The 21,341-nt window shown below is 45.4% G+C and overlaps 1 protein-coding gene across 2 annotated transcripts in view; it reads right to left on the reverse strand.

Moving 5' to 3' along the window:
• Positions 1–21,341, reverse strand: part of ECT2L (epithelial cell transforming 2 like) — a 76,149-nt gene that overhangs the window by 17,295 nt on the left and 37,513 nt on the right. For both annotated transcript variants that reach the window (XM_075597794.1, XM_075597795.1), the window contains exons 17-18: positions 8,409–8,623; positions 3,176–3,323 (exon numbers count right to left, since the gene is read on the reverse strand). In XM_075597794.1, the coding sequence (XP_075453909.1) occupies positions 3,176–3,323; positions 8,409–8,623 (363 nt within the window). The remainder of the gene's footprint in view (positions 1–3,175; positions 3,324–8,408; positions 8,624–21,341) is intronic.

Below are 21,341 nucleotides of genomic sequence, written 5' to 3' on the forward strand. Positions count from 1 at the left end.
GTAGGGCGAGGGCGGCAGAGAGAAAGCGGGGCATGTAGATCAAGAGACGAGGAAAAGACAGAGTTGTACTTTCTGACCAGGTTGTCAGGGTCTGTAGCAGAGCTGAGAGAGGAGAGGGAGGAGCGTAAAGTAGACTCAAAGTCAGGTAAGTGAATAGAGCGCAGGTTTCTGCAGAACCGGGGGGTAGATGGAGGTGGAGAAGGGGAGAAGCGAGATAAAGAGGATGAGATGATGGTCAGAGAGAGGAAAAGGGGAAATGGAGAAATCAGAGAGAGAGAAGTTTTTAGTGAAAACCAGGTCTAAGTAGTGGCCAACCTTGTTGGTGCTGGCTGCAGTCCACTGTTGAAGGCCAAAAGAAGAGGTAAGAGAAAGAAAGCGGGAAGCCCAAGAGAGAGAGGGGTCATCAATGTGGCAATTGAAGTCCCCAAGGAGAAGAACAGGGGAGTCTGAGGAGAGAAAGAGAGCCAGGATTCAAAGTGAGAGAGAAAGGCAGAAGGGGGATGAGTAGAGGTAGGTGGGCGATAGATGACCGCCACATGAACAGGGAGAGGAGAGAAGATCTGGACAGTGTGAGCCTCAAAGGAGGGAAAAGCAAGAGAGGGAGGAATAGGAAGGGTTCGGTAACAACAGAGAGAGGAGAGCAGGAGACCCACGCCTCCACCCCTGCCATCAGGGCGCGGAGTGTGGGAGAAGGAAAGGCCACCATAGGAGAGGGCAGCTTCCAGAGCAGAGTCAGACTGAGTGAGCCAGGTCTCAGTTATAGCAAAGAGAAGCAGGGAGTGAGAGAGAAAGAAGTCATGTACAGAGAGGAACTTGTTAGAAAGAGAGCGTGCGTTCCAAAGAGCACAGGAGAATGGGAGAGAGGAGGGAGGGTGGCAGGGGATGGGTATGAGGTTGGAGGGGTTGACACCAGAAGGAGTAGAAGTTGCATGTGGGAGGCGAGGACGAGAGCAAGTAGAAATAAGACAGGGACCAGGATTGGGAGAGATATCCCCAGAAGCAAGGAGGCGAAGCATGGATAGAAAGAGGATGTGTGAGGAGGATTTGTAGGGGTGTTTTTTAGTGCAGGGGATATAGCTGTGTGGTGTCAGAGGACGCAGGTAAGAAAGGAGTTCATGTGAACTGAGAAGTGGGGAAGGAAGGAGAGATGGAGATATATGAATAGAGTTTGAGACATACTGAGGCTGGTAAAAAGTAGTGCATAATTTGAGAGGAAGTGAAGTTACAGCAAATATAAATGGTAAAGGCAGCATCACAGCAGTAATGATGCAGTCTGGTATAGATGATATCCTCCTTTCCAGCGTAGTTCAAATGCAGGAATCAGGGCCTGGTGGGGTGTCCACTTCTTCCTCGCTTCTTTTGAAGTTCCTATTAAACTTCAGTTGTTCAGTAGACATGCCACTTATAATGGGCCACTTGGATATGGGCTGCATAGCACGATACTGCCTGCTCTGCTATTCACAAAGCAATGATTACAGTGCAGTATCGCACTACTGTATAATGGCTTTTTAACGACCATTAACAGCCAGATGCAAAAAAAGTCGTCTGATAGGCCAAAAAAAGCCAAAATTGCTTTTTTCCCCCAGTATTAGCTATTCACAACGCTGTGATAAGCTGATCGACCTTTAAAATCTCTCAATATTTTAGTACCAGCTAAAGGTGCTAAAAATATTGAGAGATGCACAAAAGCATTTTTTTTTCTGCACAGGATTGATACCGGGCCGGCGGTGGCCTCCGGGTGGTCCCCAGGGGTCCCCGGTTTTCCCGACAGGTGTCCGGGGCTTTTTCCTTTCCCCCCCCCCCCACCACTCACTTTGTGACATGCCCATTTGTGATACTGGTTTCTGCAAACACATTTGATTTATTTCTGGTTTGTTTTATTATTAAATGTTTATTCTGCATTACAACTATTTTCATAATTTAGCTATTAGACAGTGAGTGCTGGTACTTACGTAGATTTGTTATCTCTACTCCTATTGGACGATGTAACATGTGACAAAACCTGTTTTTTTTTAGGATGTGACGTCATGTAAAGGAAGGGAAGTCAGCCAATCAGGAAGGCTGTGCTTCCCCCCTTTAAGATGACGTCACCAAAACCAAGATGGCTGCCATCATATGGTTTACCAATCAGATTGTGAGATGTATATCCCCAATCTGATTTGTTGTAGTAAACCATGTGACAGAGTCCATTTTTGGAAAGGATGTGACCTCATCCAAAGGCAGCGTCTCTATGCAGCTCTTCCAGGCTGCATTTTTTTCTACCAGTTGCCGCTCGCTAGGATTTATAGCGTGATAGCACTGTTAAAAAAAACAGTCGTGTGATCGACCTTTAAAAAAATGGCGTTCATTCTTAGTGAATACCATTTTTGCCCTCATGTTTTAGTGCGCGAGAAATCAATGCAAAGTTTGGCGCTAATGCACTGATTTTATCACAGCTTTGTGAATCGGCCCCTTTGAGAGGCAAAACAGGTATATCCGGCACAATTACATATAGGTTTTAAAGAGGGTTTGTTTATACACAATGCAGAAAAGATTTAGTATTGCAAATGCACAAGTAAAATTATTACACTGGTGCCTGTTGGGACAGACCGTGAAAAAGAAATACTTTTATGAATATTTCTTTATAAAAATGAAAGAAAATATATCTGCAGAATCATTTGTTTTGGGAGGGGATACCACCTTTTAAAGAGGCAATCCAAGCAATATGTTTTTTTAAAGTTTAAATAAATTAATTGAATGGAAGCAGGGGGTCTCCGGAGATCAGCCCCATTCATTTCAGCTCCGGGACCCCCTGCTTCCACAGCAACTTACCTCCATAAGGGATGATGGAAGCAGCTCCGGTTAGGCTAACTGAGGTTCTCGTAATGCCAGCTTCAATGCTCCCTTGTCCTGCTAGCCAATAGGAAGCTGTGATGTCATCCCTTGCAGCTTCCTATTGGCCTGGGTCAACAGGACCTTTAAACAACACCGAGATATCGGTACCCCCCTACGGAGGCATATCTCGAGAAGCAGGGGTCCCTGGAGCCAAAATGAATGGGGTTCAGCTCCAGAGACTCCCTGCTACAATCCTATTTAAAAATTAGGGAGGGAACACATAAAACCTGCTGCGCTTGAACTGCTCCTTTAAGTGACCCAGGAAATCTGAGACCCCCGCTGAGTGGAGTAGTGAGGGTACCTTATCAATGGTTTTCAGAATCATTGTGTAGTTGTTGAAAAAATTGGTGTATGTTTTCAGCCGTGACCCAAACTTCACAAAAATGTCCCCTAAGCACTGGGCCGGTTCCCATTCCTGAAGTCTTTCTGTCAGCTCACCTAACAGTTGCCTGTGGCAAGATAAAACATAATTATATGGTGCAGTATACACATATACAGTGGTGAGAAAAAGTTTGTGAACCCCTTAGGATTGTCACATATTTCAAACTTAAAATGTTATTCGATTTTAATCCTAATAAAAGATAAAGATAACAAATGACACAAAAACATGATACTTTTTCAACACTTATTTATCCACAAATGATTCAACATACAATGGCCATGTTTGAAAAACCTCCTTGAGCAGCAATAACTTCAACTAAGCGTTTCCTATAACTGCTGTTCAGTCTCTCACATCGGTTTTGAGGAATTTTGACCCATTCCTCCTTACAGAACTGCTTCAACTCTGTGGCCTTTGAGGGCTTCCTTGCATGGAATGAATGATTTAATAGGCATAACAGCCAAAAAATGAACCAACAAAGTGGGTCCTCTGATGCGTTTCTCGCCGTGGAGGCGCTTTATCAAAGAGTGACCTGTGCTCTGAAGAAACCAACCTTAAATAGCAATCTCCCGATGGGGAGGTAGTTCGTGCCAACCTCACCTGATCGCGCTGATTGTATAGGACCAGGTGACTGACGACGGAAGCCCACAGGTCAGAACCATTAGATCCAGTGAGAGACTGCCATAATAAGGGTTAACTAAAGGTATAACATTGGCACATATTTTGACACAGAACTTAAGTGGCACTGTAAGCATATAGAATAAAGTGTGGCAGCAACGTGTCTATAATACGGAACATATAAAACCACATCAACTCCTGATGAAACATTGTATACAAAACAAATAGAACAAAATGAAAACAATTGAAAAAAACTCTTTGAACAGAGGATAAATTGAAACACAGAACACATTAAAAACAACCCCTCAGAGAAAAACAAATAAAACCAACAAATGAAGACTATATGTGAGCTATAGTAATAAGTGATATAATAATATTAGCACACCAACTATGTGTAAAAATATGTAACAAAATATATAATCAATCAAAAACTACTACATCTCAATAAAAATTAGTTATATGTGATAAAACAATCTTGGATAACCTTGAGAAAGAACAACCCAATTACAGTAGCTATAAAATTCATATAGATAACACCATGATAGTTACTAGGAATATATAGGATGTCTAGTGATATATAAAAGATATAGATATCCTATGATTATATAATGTTTAATAATACTGCACAAATTATCAAATCATCATGAGGAATTGGAAAATTCTAGAACATGAAAAAAGAATATCTAATGTATAAAAAGGTCATGGACAGAAATATAACTGTCTGAGGAGACACACCATAATTTAGGCCAAATATAAGACAGATATAAAGCAATATGCAGAACCACATAACCACTAAAGTGTGTGTTTTTATGATGGTTAAATAGCATAAGGGGCCTTTCGATTATCAATGTTGATCCAAAAATAATCAATATCCCAAGATGATGGATATAATTATGATGTATTAATATTATAAACAAAGATCTATAACTTAATAGGTTACTTTGAATGTATTAATCAAATGTAATAGAAAAACTGTACAGAAAATGATGGTTTAATAATATTGAATAATATATAAGGCACTTTGCCAACGTATGTGGATCAGGGAGGTCCATACTGCAAACTATCTCTAAATGATAAAGGTGGAATACAGTCAAGTAAACCTAAATTGGACTGACCAAAACTAAGGATATCACTCAATAAGAAAATATGAACAAGGAATAATTCAATTATAAAAAATGTTTCAGGTCCCAATCTACATTCATGCCTAAGGGGTATAATGTGTCTAAACAGAAAATCCAATACATTTCTCGTTTGTTGAGCATGTTCAATCTGTCCCCCTCCAGAAGGGGGGCATGAACATGCTCAACACCCGAGAAAGTAAAGTTCTCAATGCCACCCTGTGGACAAATGAAAAAATGCCTGGGTAGTGGATGCCATAAATCACCTTTATTAATAGAGCAGACATGCTCCATGATCCTCATTTTAAGAGATCTGATGGTACGCTCAATATAGCCTTTACCTAAGCCACATCTGAGAAGATATACTGTGTGGCTGGAATTGCAATTGATAAAGGTTTGTACGGTCAGCTCTAGGGAAGATCATTGATGAACACTGAGAAGAGTAGGGGCCCCAGAACAGAGCCTTACGGGACGCCACGGGTGATATCAAGGGGATTGGAGTTAGAGCCTGAGATGGACACATGTTGGGATCTATCTGATAGGACTGAAACCAGTTTAAAGCATGCTTCCCTATTCCAGAGCTCTGGAGTTTGTTAATCAGGATAGCATGATCAACAGTATCAAAAGCCTTTGCAAAATCTAAGAATATTGCACCAGTGAGTTGTCCCTGTTCCATTTCACACTGGATTTCATTGCAAACTTTTAGCAGGGTAGTTACGGTGGAGTGTTTGGGGCGAAAGCCAGATTGGAATTGGCTAGGGAAATTTGTCTTGGTATAGTAACCGCTTAATTGGGAGTGAACACATTTTTCCATGACTTTGGATAGAATTGGGAGAAGTGAGATTGGCCTGTAGTTTGAGACAGTGTTTTTGTCCCCATTTTTGAAGATTGGGACAACTCTGGCAGTTTTCCATGTCTTAGGGATATGGCCTGCAGACAGGATAGAGTTGACTATGGAAGCAATTGGTTTGGCAATGGCTGGGGCACCAAGTCTTAGGAACCTAGATTGTAGTAAGTCAGGTCCACAGTGGCTGCTTAGTTTTAATTTGAGGAGCGCTTGTGTAATCTCCTCTTCGGATACTGGGCCAAATTGAAAATTGGAAAGATTTGTGCCTAAGGAGCCAAGGGGCCAATGACTGAAAATATTGTGGTTCATCTCCCAGAAACCACTGCTTCCAAAACGTGTAAAAAAAAATCAAAAAAAGGAGGGGGGGTATCAAAATTAAAAACAGGCAGAAGGAATTGCTCCTTTAAATTAATAGTAATATTTTATAGCATTGTTAGTTTAGCCACAGCATGTATGCATCTTATATAAAAGCCTGTTGTAAGGCTGTATGTATCTGGTGTGAGCTTATCTGTGCCATCATAATGCACATACACTACCGACACACTTTATTGAAGTGTGGTCGGCACCGCAAGCCGGGAAATCTCCCGGCTTGCTAGTGGCCGCCCCTCGGCGTGCCGCGCGTCATAGACGCGCGGTCACGCGTCATCGGGAGCGTGCGCCCCCTGCACGCGTGTCCAGGGGCTCCCCGAGGGAGCCCTGGTGTCCCGCGATCGCGGGACAGCGGCAGGGGGTTCCGGGGGACCCGGCGGACCCGGCAGCGGTAGGGAGAGCGCCCCGATCGGAGGGCGCTCTTCCGCTGCTTCGGCGCGCGCCCGTCACACTCGGGCGCGCGCCAGGCTACTGCTGCGGCACAGAACGGGCAAATGCTCGAATAAACTGTGCCGCAGCAGTAGCTTGGAGGCAGATTTGGAGAGTCAGATAGCTATAATGTTTAGACAGAAAGCAGACAAAGATAGAATATGACATGTGAGGACAAAGCAAGAATGCTGGAGAAGGAGAGGCGGAAATAATTTATGTAATAAGGTATTAAATTCTTTAATACATTTAATACACTTCTTTAACCCAGGCTATGCTGAAAAGGCTGTGTAATGTGGCACGCATTAGCCGATCAGATCCATGTTAAAATGGGTAAAAAGCAAAAAGTGCCACACTGTGAGTACTCATTTGCATGTCATTACCCAGAATCCTTGGCTGCAGTGGAACCAACGTATGCTAAGAGACAATGGGGAAAAGCAGGTATGGGGACTTGTCTGAGACATGAATGCACTCATAAGTCATATTTTTGTTTATGGTATTAAATAAAAGAGATGTGGTGGAGAAAGAGCAGGGGGTGAGACACAGAAGTGGGGGAGAGAGAGAGAGAAGGTGAGAGAGAGTGAGGGAATGAGTGGGGAGAGAGAAGAAAGACATTTGTAATGTATTATAATGTCGGAGGTTCTGTTCTGGCTGACAGATTCAATCTGTCAGTGGTGACATTGGATACCGAGGCTTAAGCCTCATTACTCCAAGTTCTCTTGTTGAGTATATTGTCGCACACTTAGAAAGCTTCTTGATCTGTGTTACTTACCACAGTTGAGTTGGTTTCACAGGGTCAGCGCTGTGATGGGGTATTATAATGTAGCAGGCATTTTTGTTTTTATAGAAACCATTGACAAAGTGACACCCCCTTCCCTTCTGAGACAGGCTCTGGCTCTTGAGCCCCGCCCTCTCTCTAGCAGTGCACCAATTGTATCTAGTAACTGCCTGGTCACATGATCTTCCCCACAGAACTTTGCATCATGGGTATTGTTTTGCAGCAATAACTGAATTAAATAACCCTGAGCAAACTGATCAGTTATAGGAGAACGGATCGATCTGCAATTTAGCTAATCACTTGTCACTGTGCAGATTGTATTGATGCACATATTGAATTTATTTATTTATTTATTTTTATTTATTTATAAAATATTTTACCAGGAAGTAATACATTGAGAGTTACCTCTCGTTTTCAAGTATGTCCTGGGCACAGAGTAAAACAAAATAATACATGGTTACAAATACAGTTACATAAATGAACAAGGTATACATTATATACAAGACATTGCATGCACAGTTAAAGAAAATATATATTATGAGCGTATGAAACAGAATGGATAAAATACTCATTTTTAAAACAGTATCTTGAACTGCAACTTTAAACTAAAGTGAACAAAGGATGCAATTGCTAAAATCATTTTACAGCATTCTGCTTTATAACCTCCTTTATAGTGCTGATGGAGGGTTTGAAACAGGGGAACCTGATTCAAATACCAGGGTTAGATCATTGTAACCTTGGGCAAGTCACTTTATCTACCTGTGCCTCAGGCACCAAAAACATAGATTGTAAGCTTATCTGGGCAGGGAGTGTGTCTGTAAAAATCATATGCACAATGCTACATACCACGCACTATATTGTAATTATAAAGCACTTTGAGTCCCATTGGGAGAAAAGTGCTCGATGAAATACAGTTATTATTACATTATAATAACAACAGCTGTACTATCATCATGCAAGTCAATGTATTTTAATACTACAATAAAATCAGGAACGTACTTGTTGATCTGCAAAATATCCAGAATGTCCGAGAAGATGATCTGCACATTAGCGATGCTCAGGATGGCCCGGTTTGATGACAGAGCAGCTTTCAGAGGGATCACATACACTTCCCTGAGGGCCTCTAGAATCTGCACATACTGCCTCACACTTCGGAGGATTTCTCGGGCAAATCTTGTGCGTTTATCTCCTAAGTCTGCCAGCAATTTCTTGTCCTGTGCTCACATCAAAGACATTACGGTCAACCCCCCCCAAAATAGTGCTCAAAATCCGTGCATGGTCTTCTAATTATTAAATATTTCCCAGTTTCACCAATACGGCTGTGATTTTAGTAAACAGCAGATAAAGAAGCATTTCCACCTCTGGCAATCACCAAGACTCCAGGCTTAAGCTGCAACAAATCCCTGTCCCTGCTAAAACACGCCAACAGTCTTGCACATTTGGAAGATGCTGCAGTTGGGACTCTCTGCTATAATGCCATCTTCTAGCAAAGATATGAGGCTTTGTAACCTGTGGTTACTGTCATTACCAGGGTCCTGCAGTGGACTGCTAAGACGTATACTGGAATAAATGGAGACTTTTTTACTTTCTATTTATCATTATTCCTAATTCATACGTAACATGCCAAGTACAATCATACATAAGTGCAAGACAGGTACCATTGCGGGAGCTATACAAAGCTGGGAACACAACAACACAGCCTACAGAAGGACAGCAATAGTGTAGTAGTGTATGTGGAGATATTTAGAAGGTGTGAGATACTTAAAGGGTAAAACAAACAGGTCCAGGGTAGGCAAAGCAGGACGCCTTCCCTCATGCGTCTATGGTATAAGCTGCTTTGTCTCATGACGTCTGCATTGTGTCACTTCATGTGTTATGTCTTCTCCTCACTGACTCCTTGTAGCTTGACCACCAATGTCGGTACTGCAGTAATGGGTTGGGCAGTCCCTGCGCATTCCATGGCTGAACCTGCCCTTCTTCAGAGCAATCCATGGCTGAACCTGCCCTTCTTCAGAGACCATATAATGTTGTAAATGTTTCCATGCGTTAGAGGCTATTTTTATTGTCCTTTGTTTTCTTTCTAGCGAAATAAAAGTGGCGGTGGGGGCGGGGGGAGGGGTCATCTTTTAATCCTTTCATTATTTGCTGCATTTTCTTTTTAATTGTATCCTCTATTATTGCTTGAATATTATTTTATTGGCAATTAACCACTATTTTTACATTGAACCACTTTCCTTGTTTGGGTTTCAGTGTTTTGGAGCCATATATGTAAGATGTGTACTTTTATAAGGGTGTTTTAAGTTTTATCCCTTGCTATGTTACCACCTATCATTGTATCCAGGCTTTTACTATAGTGGTTGGTCCTATGCTGTTTTTTTATTTTATGTATCTCACTCTGTGTATTTTTAATTCTGCATTCACTCTAATTGTATTACATATATACCCAGTTTCCTTATTAGCACCCATTGTTAGTATTTGAAATAGATGTAAAACCAAATTAGTTTTTAATTTAGAACATTCAGTACAAATTAGGAAGGGGGCATACATAAAAGTGCTCTAGGACTTGTTGGGTTGTCCTGATGAAGAGCATGCTTTAGCCACGAAATGCGTAGGGACAACCCGACCTTATGGAGACTGCTGAACCGGCATTGGGGGTAAGCTACAAGGAATCAGAGAGGACGAGACAACACTGGAAGTGACGCCACACAGACATCACAGAAGGAGCGGAGTTGACACCAGATACATGCGCGCAAAGGCGTCCAGCTTTGCCAATCCCAGACTAGTTGCATCGTCCCTCTAAGTATCAAACCATCTACTGATAATCAGTATCTCAAGTTTCTCTTATGAGTGCAACTTGTTATTCTTTCCACCAAATACACTACTACACTATTGCTGTATTTCTGTCTCTTACTTCCACTTTATAAATATTCTTTTGAACTGTAGAATTGTTATTATTGGATGAGTGAGCGAAGAGAAAACTTCTACTAGACTTTGATTGTGTTTGTGCTTTTGTTCTGTCTATACTGGTTGATTTTATATATATATATCTATCTATATATATATAGATAGATATATATATAAAATATAATATATAATATTATATATTATAGTATATATTTTAGCGGTATATGAATAGGAGATAACCTGTCCATGTTTTGTGGGGGTAAAGTTGTGATCTCATATGTAACAATTATTTGTTTGTAACAGTGTTCAATTATTAGGTTCAGGTTGCTCAGATCAATTGGACAATTAGGCCAATTGTTGGGACCATAAAAAACTCAGATCCTGGTGATCATATCATGGTCCCTAATGAATTGACACTGTCACGAAATGCGCATGATTGAACTTTGCAAGTTGCGTATCCAGTATAGCAGAGACTCAACCAGCCCAGTAATTCCACATGCCAATTGGAAATCCAGTGTGTCTCCTACAGGAAGTACCAAAGTAACAGCAATTCAGCAGTTGGGAGTAGACAGGGTCTGGGAGAGCAGTGAGGAGCTCCAAGGATGGAGCGTAAAAGTGTGAATGCTTTTTTTATCCATCACAAATGAATCAGAGTAACACTTACCTGTGTTTTTAATGATGGTTTACTATTAAACAGTATCATGCGGTGGGCTTTTCTTGCGTTTACATTGCTTCTATCTAGTGAGGATTGGGATCCCTCCGTTTGAGAGTTACAGTATATACGCACCTGGCAGAGAGGCCGAGTCAAACTGAAGTACATCCAAGGAGGACTATTGCTTTGTTAAAGGAATATAGCTATCAGGAGTCTATTATAGATCTGGTTTTTATTTATGATTGAACAATTCTTGAATTTTCTTTCATTAAATTTGATGTTGTTTTTTTGATGTTTATGAACTTTCCCATATTATCACATAATTGAGAGAATATAATTGGCATAGCAACACTTGCACACGGGCACTTGGTACCATTTCTCCAGCCCCCTCCCTGTCCCCTCCCCCTTACATGTTTCCCCTGGCGGGTGGTGGGTATATTTAGCACACAGGCATCTCTGCTTTTCTATCTTGAAATAGATCCATGTGGGGACCGAAACGTTGATGAATTGCTTGTAATGATGTAAATAAATTTGAATAACTTTCTTCCCTTGTCCACTGGAGAGCCGGATTTCTATGTTTGAAATGTACACTATAACTGTTCATACATCACGGCCTTCTTCAGTATGAGGAGTTTTCTGTGTTGGTTTTTTGTTTTTCCACTTTCGGACAGTTTGTTGTGAATGAGATTGTGACATGGAAGTGTTTTGCAGTTTGTGATATTATAATAAGCACATTTCTTTTCAAGTCGCAATAATGTGAGAGTTAAAGTGGTTTTCAGCATTTACATCATTGTTTGACTTTAAGACAGCGCTTGATAGTTGTGACAGACAATAACCGCCTTTCTGGGCAACGTTGTTACCGGTGCCTCGACTGTGGAAATCAGTCTTATTTATCGGCTCGTATAATACCACACAATAGTGTGAGAATTAATAGGTCAAACATTACGGTTGAACTGAAGTTTGAGAATAGTAGGACAATTTGATGACAAAAATATGTATGCTGTTTGAAATGGGGTTTATTTTGCCCGTGTTTCATTCCGTGTTATGAATCTTTGTCCTATTAGGTTTAAATCACTCATCCAACAATGTGGTATAAAATATAGCGTTTCCCTAGTTTAATATTTCTACATTTCACACTTTTTTACACATCTTTTAAAGCACTTTTACACTATTTTACGTGCATTTTTCCTTTACTATATCGCTGATTGCACCCCGGTTTCTATCACTGTAGGAACTAGGTGTGCTGCACATCACTTTTTTCATGTTATCCTTATTTGCCACACCACATTTCTGCCACTTCACTTTTCAAGCCGCTAAGTAGCCTATTGGTGTTGAATGGTATAAAGAAATGTTTTGCATGGAATAGCAGTGTGATAGTCTGATGCACAGAAGGGATTAAGACCAGATCCACAGAGCTCCAATGACTCAGTGCTCATAACGTACTATTATCCAAATCATTAACTGAGGTTAACGCAAACCCACAAAGCTGGTGGGCAGTCCAAACTTGTCTGTATGATGCAGAAATTGCACCTATTCCCTGGAAGCAAATGAGATTCTCCCTGTCAGAAGTTTAATATGCGATTTTGTCAAACATGATGATACTGGCAAGTATCTTATATGGTTATTAGTCTGGATTTTTGGACCTTGCTGGCCCCTTTTTCAAGACTTAGCTGTCTGAGCCCTTAATGTGAGGACTCATCATACTGTATGCGACTGCTTTCTTCTCCGGAATCACTCGTTCATGCTCTCCTCACCATCTGATTAATAGGACTAGCAGAGTCTGGCTCAGTTTGGTTTCCGACTTCAAGGCCAGGTGCATATTATTTCCTCCTTAACACAAAGGTTAAAAAGCAAAGTTGTCTACTCTGGGTTGCCAAAGTAGTTTACCTCACTGGAAGTCAGAATAGCTGGCTCCCAGCATTCGACAGTGGTATATCTTGTGTTACTCAGGCTCCAGACATTAGTAGGTTTTTGTTTTTTGGTTTTCCTGTTCCTTAAACTTATATTATTGGAGCTGGTGACACTTTGAAACAGTTGTGCAAATAACACAGATGCTGCTACTGACAGACATTGCTATTGCAGTTCCTGAACACTGTGGCCACACCGGAAGGGGCGCAATAATGAAAATGTCATCACAAGCACAAAGTAGCATTCTGCTGCAACATATGCCTCAAGATGACTTATTTTAGTTCAATGGTTCTCAACCTTTTACTCACTGAGGAACTTCTAATAAATGTATTGTGACTCCATAGAACCCCGGCCTTACTGTGTAAGAACAAGTGAGCAGTAGTGCCAAACATTTCTGGGACCTCCACCCCCTCTACCATAGTGTGGAGCTGCAGCGCTTTGGATTCTGGGGTGCAATTTGTCCCCCCTGCTTGGCGGTGGGGGCCTGAATGGCCTTTCAGTGTCATGTCCAAGAATTCATTGTGGCACCCCACTATTACACCCATCTGGTAGAATAAAACACTTTTAAAAGCCAGTAATATGGGGGCCCGGGCAGAGTGCCTCTTAAAGCTGCAGTTCAAGCTGCCATTTTTTAAAAATATATATACATATTTTTTTTTCCCCATTCAATATGTGCATCAACACAATCTGCACACTGACCAGTGATTAGCTAAGCTGCAGATCGATCCGTTCTCCTGTAATCGATCGCTTGCTCAGGGTTATTTAACTCAGTTCTTGCACAGCATTGTGGGTAATGTAGTTCCCGGAATATGATTGACTGGGCAGGTACAAGATACAATTGGTTCACTGCTAGAGAGAGGGCGGGGCTCAAGAGCCAGAGCCTATCAGAAGGGGAAGGGGCTGTCACTTTGGAAATGCTTCCTACATTAGAAACATTAAAAATGTCTTTAAAAGGGGGGCGTGTCTATGACGTCATCCAGGACAGTCGGGTAAAAGCTGAGCTCCAGAGACCCTCCTGAATAACTGCTGATTTAAACCCTTTTACCCCGGGCAAAAACCCCGAAAAAAGCCCCTGACGACCCTCTAAAACCAGAGGGATGGCTAATAAGGGGAAAAATCCCCCGACTCAGGGAGTGGGGAAGTTCTTCTCTCCTGCAAAACAGCCTGGTGAGACAGGGAATAGAAGGCAAGATGGCCCCCAGGCTTCAGGCCCACGAGGCAAACAAGGCCTCTCAGACTCAGCGAGCCCTACCGAGACCCCCTCTTCCCCGGACGGGGGGATCACAAAGACATACCTGGAGGAACTCCTTGCCAAGCTCCAACGGTCATTACAGGCCAATATAAAAGACGCAGTGGCAGAAATTAGGCAGCATATCCAGGGGCTGCAGGAACGCACTACCACACTGGAGACCAGACTGGACGAGGCTTTACACCACCAGTCAGAGGCCGATGATGAGATCATACGCCTGGGCCAAGAAATAAATACACTAAGAGACGGATTGGAGGACCAGGAAAACAGGGATCGCCGCCAGAACCTGCGGATCCGCGGCATCCCTGAGGCAGTGCTACCCACACATCTGCGAGCATACCTGAAGGACTTCTTCCTCTCCCTATGCCCAGACCTTGACTCCCGGGATTTGGAAATGGACAGGGCGCACAGAGCCCTGGGCCCGCGCTCCGAGGACCCCAACCGCCGGCGGGACGTGATCGTGCGACTCCACAGTTACTCCACCAAAGATAAACTAATAGGAGCTAGCAGGGGGAGAGACACGATCGCGTTCCGAAGCGACCCGCTTCAGGTCTATAACGACCTTTCCAAGCTCACAGTGGACCGACGCAAAGCACTACGTCCCCTAACATTACTCCTTCGTGAGAAAGAAATAAACTACAGATGGGGGTTTCCTTTTAAATTGATTATTCCCCACAAGGGCAAATTTCTCACCATCCGGCACCCTGAAGATATGGTGCACTTAGCAAAAGCCCTGGGCCTTCCCGTGGACTCCCTCCAACCTGCCCACCCAGCTGGTAACCGGGACCAGGACAAAGAGGATCAGCCTGTGAGAGCGTCGGAGTGGTTAGCCGAGCAAAGGCAATCCCGGGACAGATAAGAAAAGACTCACCAGCAAATCAATCTCCCGCCCGGGCCCACGCCATCGTCAGCCCCGAAACTCCTCCAAAATGGCGTCGGACGCGATCTCACTAGCCCAGGCAGAAGACCTCCGGGCCGGAGCCGCGGGGGGGCCCCTCTTCATCCCCAGTTCCAGAAATCCTACCATGGGCAATCAGAGGGCAGACGCCGCACAGCCGACTTCGGATCCCCACAGCTGCCCCCGGTGTCCGTCGGGGTAAACACTACCGCCTGCTCCAAGGCTCTCCCAAAATGGCGTCCGAAGCGAGCATGCCGGTCCTCGTGGCTTCCCTGGCTGAGCTGCACATCTCCCTCCACAAAATGGCGCCCGAGAGAGACGTCCCCGTCTGCGGAGCTCCACGAGGTCTGACGGCGCGCTACAGCCGACGTCAGCTGACTGCGCGACTCACATCCGGCGCAGATGAAGACCCCGCCGGAACCCGGCAGCCAGTCCCATCCGCGGAGCGTCGCGAGGCCAACGGACGCGCCGGGGGTGACGTCAGCATCATGCGCAACCCGCGCCGACGGAGGCCTCGCCTGGACCTGGCGGCGGTGCCTGGACCGGAACGCCGGGGCCCCCGAGTGACATCCAGCTGACGCCACATGATACTCCCAGCTCGGGGCTGTCTGGCGCTTCCCCCCCCCCTCGGCCAATGGGCCCTACCTGGGCATTCTTTTATCCTCGACAGACACCCTCCCTGGAGGAGAGCCGCCGGCACAAGACTACACAGCCCCACACGCGCCCTCTCGTGGTCTTGCCTCCAGGGACAGGGTCTGTAAAACTGTGAAACCCATATATATTCCCCTCTGAGTCTCTCCCCACCACCCCTAAATTCAGCAGGGTTTCCCCTTCACTACCCTACAGTTGTGTTAGCCCCCACTAGACGAATGAGCAGGTTTAGCCACTGACCCCTACCCTCAAGCTCCCAGGACCCCTCCCCCCCCTTGCTCTTTATACTTAACATTAGCGTTATAGAAGTTTCCCCACCTTGATTTTGATCCAGTGCCCCATGAAAGGGCTTTGTTGTTGCTGTTGCGACCGCTACTGTTATCGCTCGGTATGGATCACATGTTATCACTCTTGCTTCATTTACAGGCTGAGACAAATTGTTGTTTATGCAGAGATATGTCTTCTCCTCCCCCTTTCCCCCCCCCCTCCACCCCCCCCCCCTCCACCCACCCCCCCCCTCCTCCACCCACCCCCCCCTTCCACCCACCCCCCCTCTCTCCCCCCCCCGTCCTCCACCCCCCCCATCCTCCACCCCCCTCTCCACCCCCGCCTCACCCCCCTCCCCCACCCTCCCCCTCTCTCCTCCCCACCCACCCCCACCCCTCCCCCCCACACACCCCACCCCTCCTCCCCACCCACCTCCTCCCCACCCACCCCCACCCCTCCTCCCCACCTCCCCCCCTCCTCCCCCCCCCACTTCCCTTTCCTTCCCCCCACCCCTACCACCAATCCCACACTCTCCCCCCCCCATACCCGTTATTCCCCCACCCGTACTCCCTTCTCCCACTCCCCCCCCCTTTCCCCCCCTCCCTCCCACTCCCCCCCCCCCTCTCCATCAACCCCACCCCTTTTGCCCACCCTATCTCACCCCCTCCTCTCCCCCCCAAGGACCCTACCTCCCTGGAAATGACGCCTCATACCAATATCACACCAGCCATCAGGAGTGTGTAGCCTATCCCAAAAGATTGGCACTATCTACCCTGGTGGTAAAGGATTGTATAATGTATTATGTACTTGGAGTGTTTTATGCTAGCTAAGACGAATAACAAAGGGGAACATGTTCTTGAACTGCCCCTTCACCATCTCACCTCTACCCCCCCTCTCTCTTCCCCCCCCTCCCCTCCCCCCCCTCCCCCCCTTCTCATTCTATCTTTCCTTCCCCCTTGTGGCTCTCCCTCCCCCCCCCCCCTCTCGTCCCCCTTTATCTTTAGGCACCCATCCTCCTGCACGCAACTCACTCCCCCATTCCCACCTGCCCCAACCCACTCCCCCCCCCCCAATCTCACCCGCATTTCAATACACAGGCAACCAAGAGATGCTATCCCCTCTCAGCCTTCCCCACATGAAGGAAAAGGGGGCGATGGGAGCATAGCCCAGACCTGCCCTGTCGGCAGCAGGTTCCCTAGAAGCTTCTTCAACTCGGGCACCCTAGAGAAAGTATGCTCGGGTGTAACCGAAGACTGTTATGGGTCTCTGCCCAGCCCGCCTCTGCTGGAAGCCGTTACCGGACCCGCCCCCAAGGGTCTTATACCACTCCAGCCGGTCCTTAGATTAGACCGGTTTTCAATCTTTAAGACCCCATAAGGGTCGACCTTCTTCTCTTCTTCTCCTACCCGCTGTTACTGTCCCAGCGGTTCTTCACCCAACCCTCCCCCTCTTCCCCCCCAACCTTTCCTCCCTCCCCCCCCTCTCCCCCCCATTTCGGCTGCTTGTCTCTAAGCTCTTCTTCAACAACAACACACACGCAGATTCCCCGACAGAGCAGGCAACCCCAGTCACTAAGACTCCCTCTCAAGCCTCCCCCCCCCCAAACCAGAGGGGACCCCACCCTTGGCCCAACGAAAACTTAAGACAAAATGTCTCAACAAAAAGCGCTAAAAATTGTTTCCCTAAATGTTAAGGGCTTGCATAACAATAAGAAGAGACGCCTAGCCCTCCAGGAACTAAAGAAGTCGGGGGGCGATGTGGTTTTCCTCCAGGAGACTCACTTCACATCTAAGGAGCCGCCTAAAACATTTCAGCAAGCGTATCCGTCGAGTTACTTCTCATCGTTTAGTAGCAAACGAAGAGGGGTTGCCATTCTGATTCGTCAGGGCACCCCATTTAATCTAACAAAAATCCAGGCCGATCCAGAGGGTAGATTTATTGTGGTATACGGCTCACTTTCAGGCTCGGCAATCGCCCTTATTAACCTATATGCCCCAAACGAGAACCAGACAGAATTCTTAAAAAAAGTTCTGGAAGAAATTGACCCACAGTACCTATCCTCGCTACTTATCGCGGGGGATCTAAACATGGCTCTTAACCCAATAGAAGACAAATCGAGCCTCCCAGGACGACAACACTCCACCCAGTCACAAAGACTGGGGAAAAAATTCAAGGACATAATGGGGGACTTTTCACTTTTAGACATTTGGAGAACACAACACCAGGGGCAAAGGGATTATACCTTTTACTCGGCCCCTCACCAGACATATTCCCGTATAGACTACTTTCTTGCTACCAAGAACATTCTAGAAGCCGCCCTAGATACTGACATCGGCCCCATCACGTGGTCAGATCATGCTCCTATCACCCTGACCCTATCCATTCCATTCGTGAAAACAACCTCATATTCCTGGAGACTGAACGACTCCCTACTGAATCACTCGGAGACAGTACGGGAGCTCAAAAAATCCCTTAAGGAATATTTCCGGATAAATATAGGCACTGTTGCCTCTCCAGCGAGCCTGTGGGAAGCCCATAAGGCGACAATCAGAGGACATTTCATCTCGATTGCCTCCCATCGGAAAAAAACTAAACTTAAACAAACCAAAGAGCTAACAGACAAAATAATACGCTTAGAACAACAGCACAAAAATAACCCCTCCCGGAAAATTTATAAACAGTTGACTTCTGCCAGAAGCGACTTAAGAATAATCCAAATGGACAATGTCGAAAAAGCTCTTAAATGGACGGGTCAGAGGTACTATGATAAAGGGAACAAGGCCGACAGACTTCTTGCTAGCAAACTAAGAGGCATACACAAAAGATCGCAAATAACGGCGATTCGGAATAGTGCTGGGGAGCTCCTACATAATGAAAAAAAAATTGCAGAGGAATTTACTAAATTTTATTCTAAACTATATAACCTAAGGGCTCACTCTGCTAGCCCAGACCCGAAGGAGCTATCGTCTACCATTGACTATCTAGCTGATTGCGACCTCCCCTCATTAACAGAGGAGGAAATCCTTCTCCTGAACGCCACAATAACGGCGGAAGAACTAGAATGGGCCGTTAAGGCCTCCAAAATTTCTAAAGCACCGGGCCCTGATGGTTTCACGAATGCCTACTATAAGAAGTTTCTCCCCATTCTGTCCACCCACCTTTTACAATTGTTCAACTCATTTCTAGAAGGATGTCCTATCCCATCTTCAATGTCGTCCGCCAATTTGGCCATAATCCTCAAAGAAGGGAAGGACCCCACACAATGCGGTAGCTATAGACCAATCTCGCTGTTGAACAATGATCTAAAACTATACAGTAAAATACTGGCGAACAGACTTAATCCAATTCTCCCGAGACTAGTACACATGGACCAGGTCGGGTTTGTCTTGGGCCGCCAGGCCTCAGACAATACCCGTAAAATCATTAACTTAGTTGACCATGCCCACCTTACAGATTCACAAGCTATGTTACTAAGCTTAGACGCAGAGAAGGCATTTGACAGAATTGACTGGCTGTTCCTAGACCAAACATTAAAAAAATTCGGATTCAGGGACTCCTTTCTTAAGGGTGTCCAGGCGCTCTACCAAACTCCATCCGCCTCAGTTAGACTATCGGGTGGAGGAGCGGAACAAATTCACATTAGAAATGGCACCCGACAGGGTTGCCCCCTCTCCCCTCTCCTTTTCGCTCTCACGATTGAACCACTGGCGGCCAAAATAAGACAAAACCCAAACATCCAGGGTATACCCATGGCCACTGAACAATACAAAATTTCCCTATTCGCTGACGATATTATCCTGACCTTGACCAGACCCCTAACTTCCCTCCCCAACCTCCAGATGGAACTGACGGAGTTTGGAAAGGTATCAGGGTATAAAATAAACAGCGACAAATCTGAGGCCCTAAATCTTAGTCTTCCCGACCCCACAGTCAAACTCCTTAAGCTAAATTTCAGCTACCGATGGTGCCCCTCATGCATTAAGTATCTGGGAATTAATGTATCTAGGCACTATCGGGACCTATATAGGGATAACTACCCGAAACTATGGGAGCAGATCAAAAGGGATCTAGATCGGTGGGAAGGTTATCAGATCTCATGGATTGGGAGGATGATCTCTACCAAAATGAATATACTCCCAAGAATGTTGTACCTATTCCAGACGCTCCCAATCCAGGTCCCGGCCGCCGATCTAAAATATATACAGAATAGACTACTCCACTTCATTTGGCAGGGTAAGCGGCCCAGGGTCGCCAGATCAGTCCTGATGACCACGAGATCCAGAGGAGGGATGGGGGTGCCTGACCTATACAAATACTATCTAGCCGCTCAGCTCAGGCAGGTAGTAATGTGGAACTCAGACCCGACCCGATGTTGCTGGGTGGGAATGGAAACTCGGTGTGCCAAATTGCCTTCTCTGCAAGCCTCCCTCTGGAGCCTGAACAGAGGAGAGGGCCACTTACACAATCTTAAACTACAGGCCTCACGATTCACGTGGGACACCTGGTCCAGATGCAAACTTAAATTTAATCTCTCATCCACAAACTCACAACTCACTCCCCTCGTTAATAACCCTAAATTCCCTCCAGGATGCGGATCTAAGCTGTTCACCCACTTTCACACACGGGGTATAGAGGCGATTGCCGACTTACTGAGCCTAGGGAAGCTCCTGACCTACCAAGAACTGAGGAACAAATTTAAAATTACAGAATTGGACACCTTTAAATATCTACAAATTAGAAATTTTTGTTAGAGCTACGTGCCCTCATCCAGAATACCCCGCTCTCACTACGTTTGAACATCTATGTGCGGACCAGTCTTACCAGAAGGGACTTATCTCATCTCGGACATATACAATATCCTAATGCGCTCAACGTCCCCGACACAGCACGACTATATGTTACGATGGTCAGCTGACCTAAACGTTAACATAGAAAGAGAGACATGGGAGGAAATCTGGCAGGCAGCCTCAGAAACTTCCCTTTGCACCACAATTAAGGAAAACATTTATAAGATCATGTTTGGCTGGTATCTTACCCCAGCACGATTAAACCAGATCTACCCTCTGGCATCAGACCAATGTTGGAGAGGCTGTGGTAATAGAGGGGACATGGCCCACATCTGGTGGACCTGTCCAGAAATTGTGAAATACTGGGCCAAGGTCCAAATTCTGATAAAAGAGGTCACCGACCTAGAAGTTCCTATTGAACCACTGACCTTCCTGTTGGCCGCACCTATGTTCGAATAATTTGTTCGAACCCACCAGGAAATTAATATCCTTCATTCTCACTGCGGCGAGATGTTGTATTGCGGCCTCCTGGAGGAAAACCAACCACTCCAGCGCTAAAACACGATTAAGAAAAGAGTTGGGGAAGTGATGACCATGGAGCGACTCACTGCCCACA

The sequence above is a fragment of the Ascaphus truei genome, chromosome 4 (genome assembly GCF_040206685.1).
Source record: "Ascaphus truei isolate aAscTru1 chromosome 4, aAscTru1.hap1, whole genome shotgun sequence".
Classification (NCBI taxonomy): Eukaryota; Metazoa; Chordata; class Amphibia; order Anura; family Ascaphidae; genus Ascaphus; species Ascaphus truei.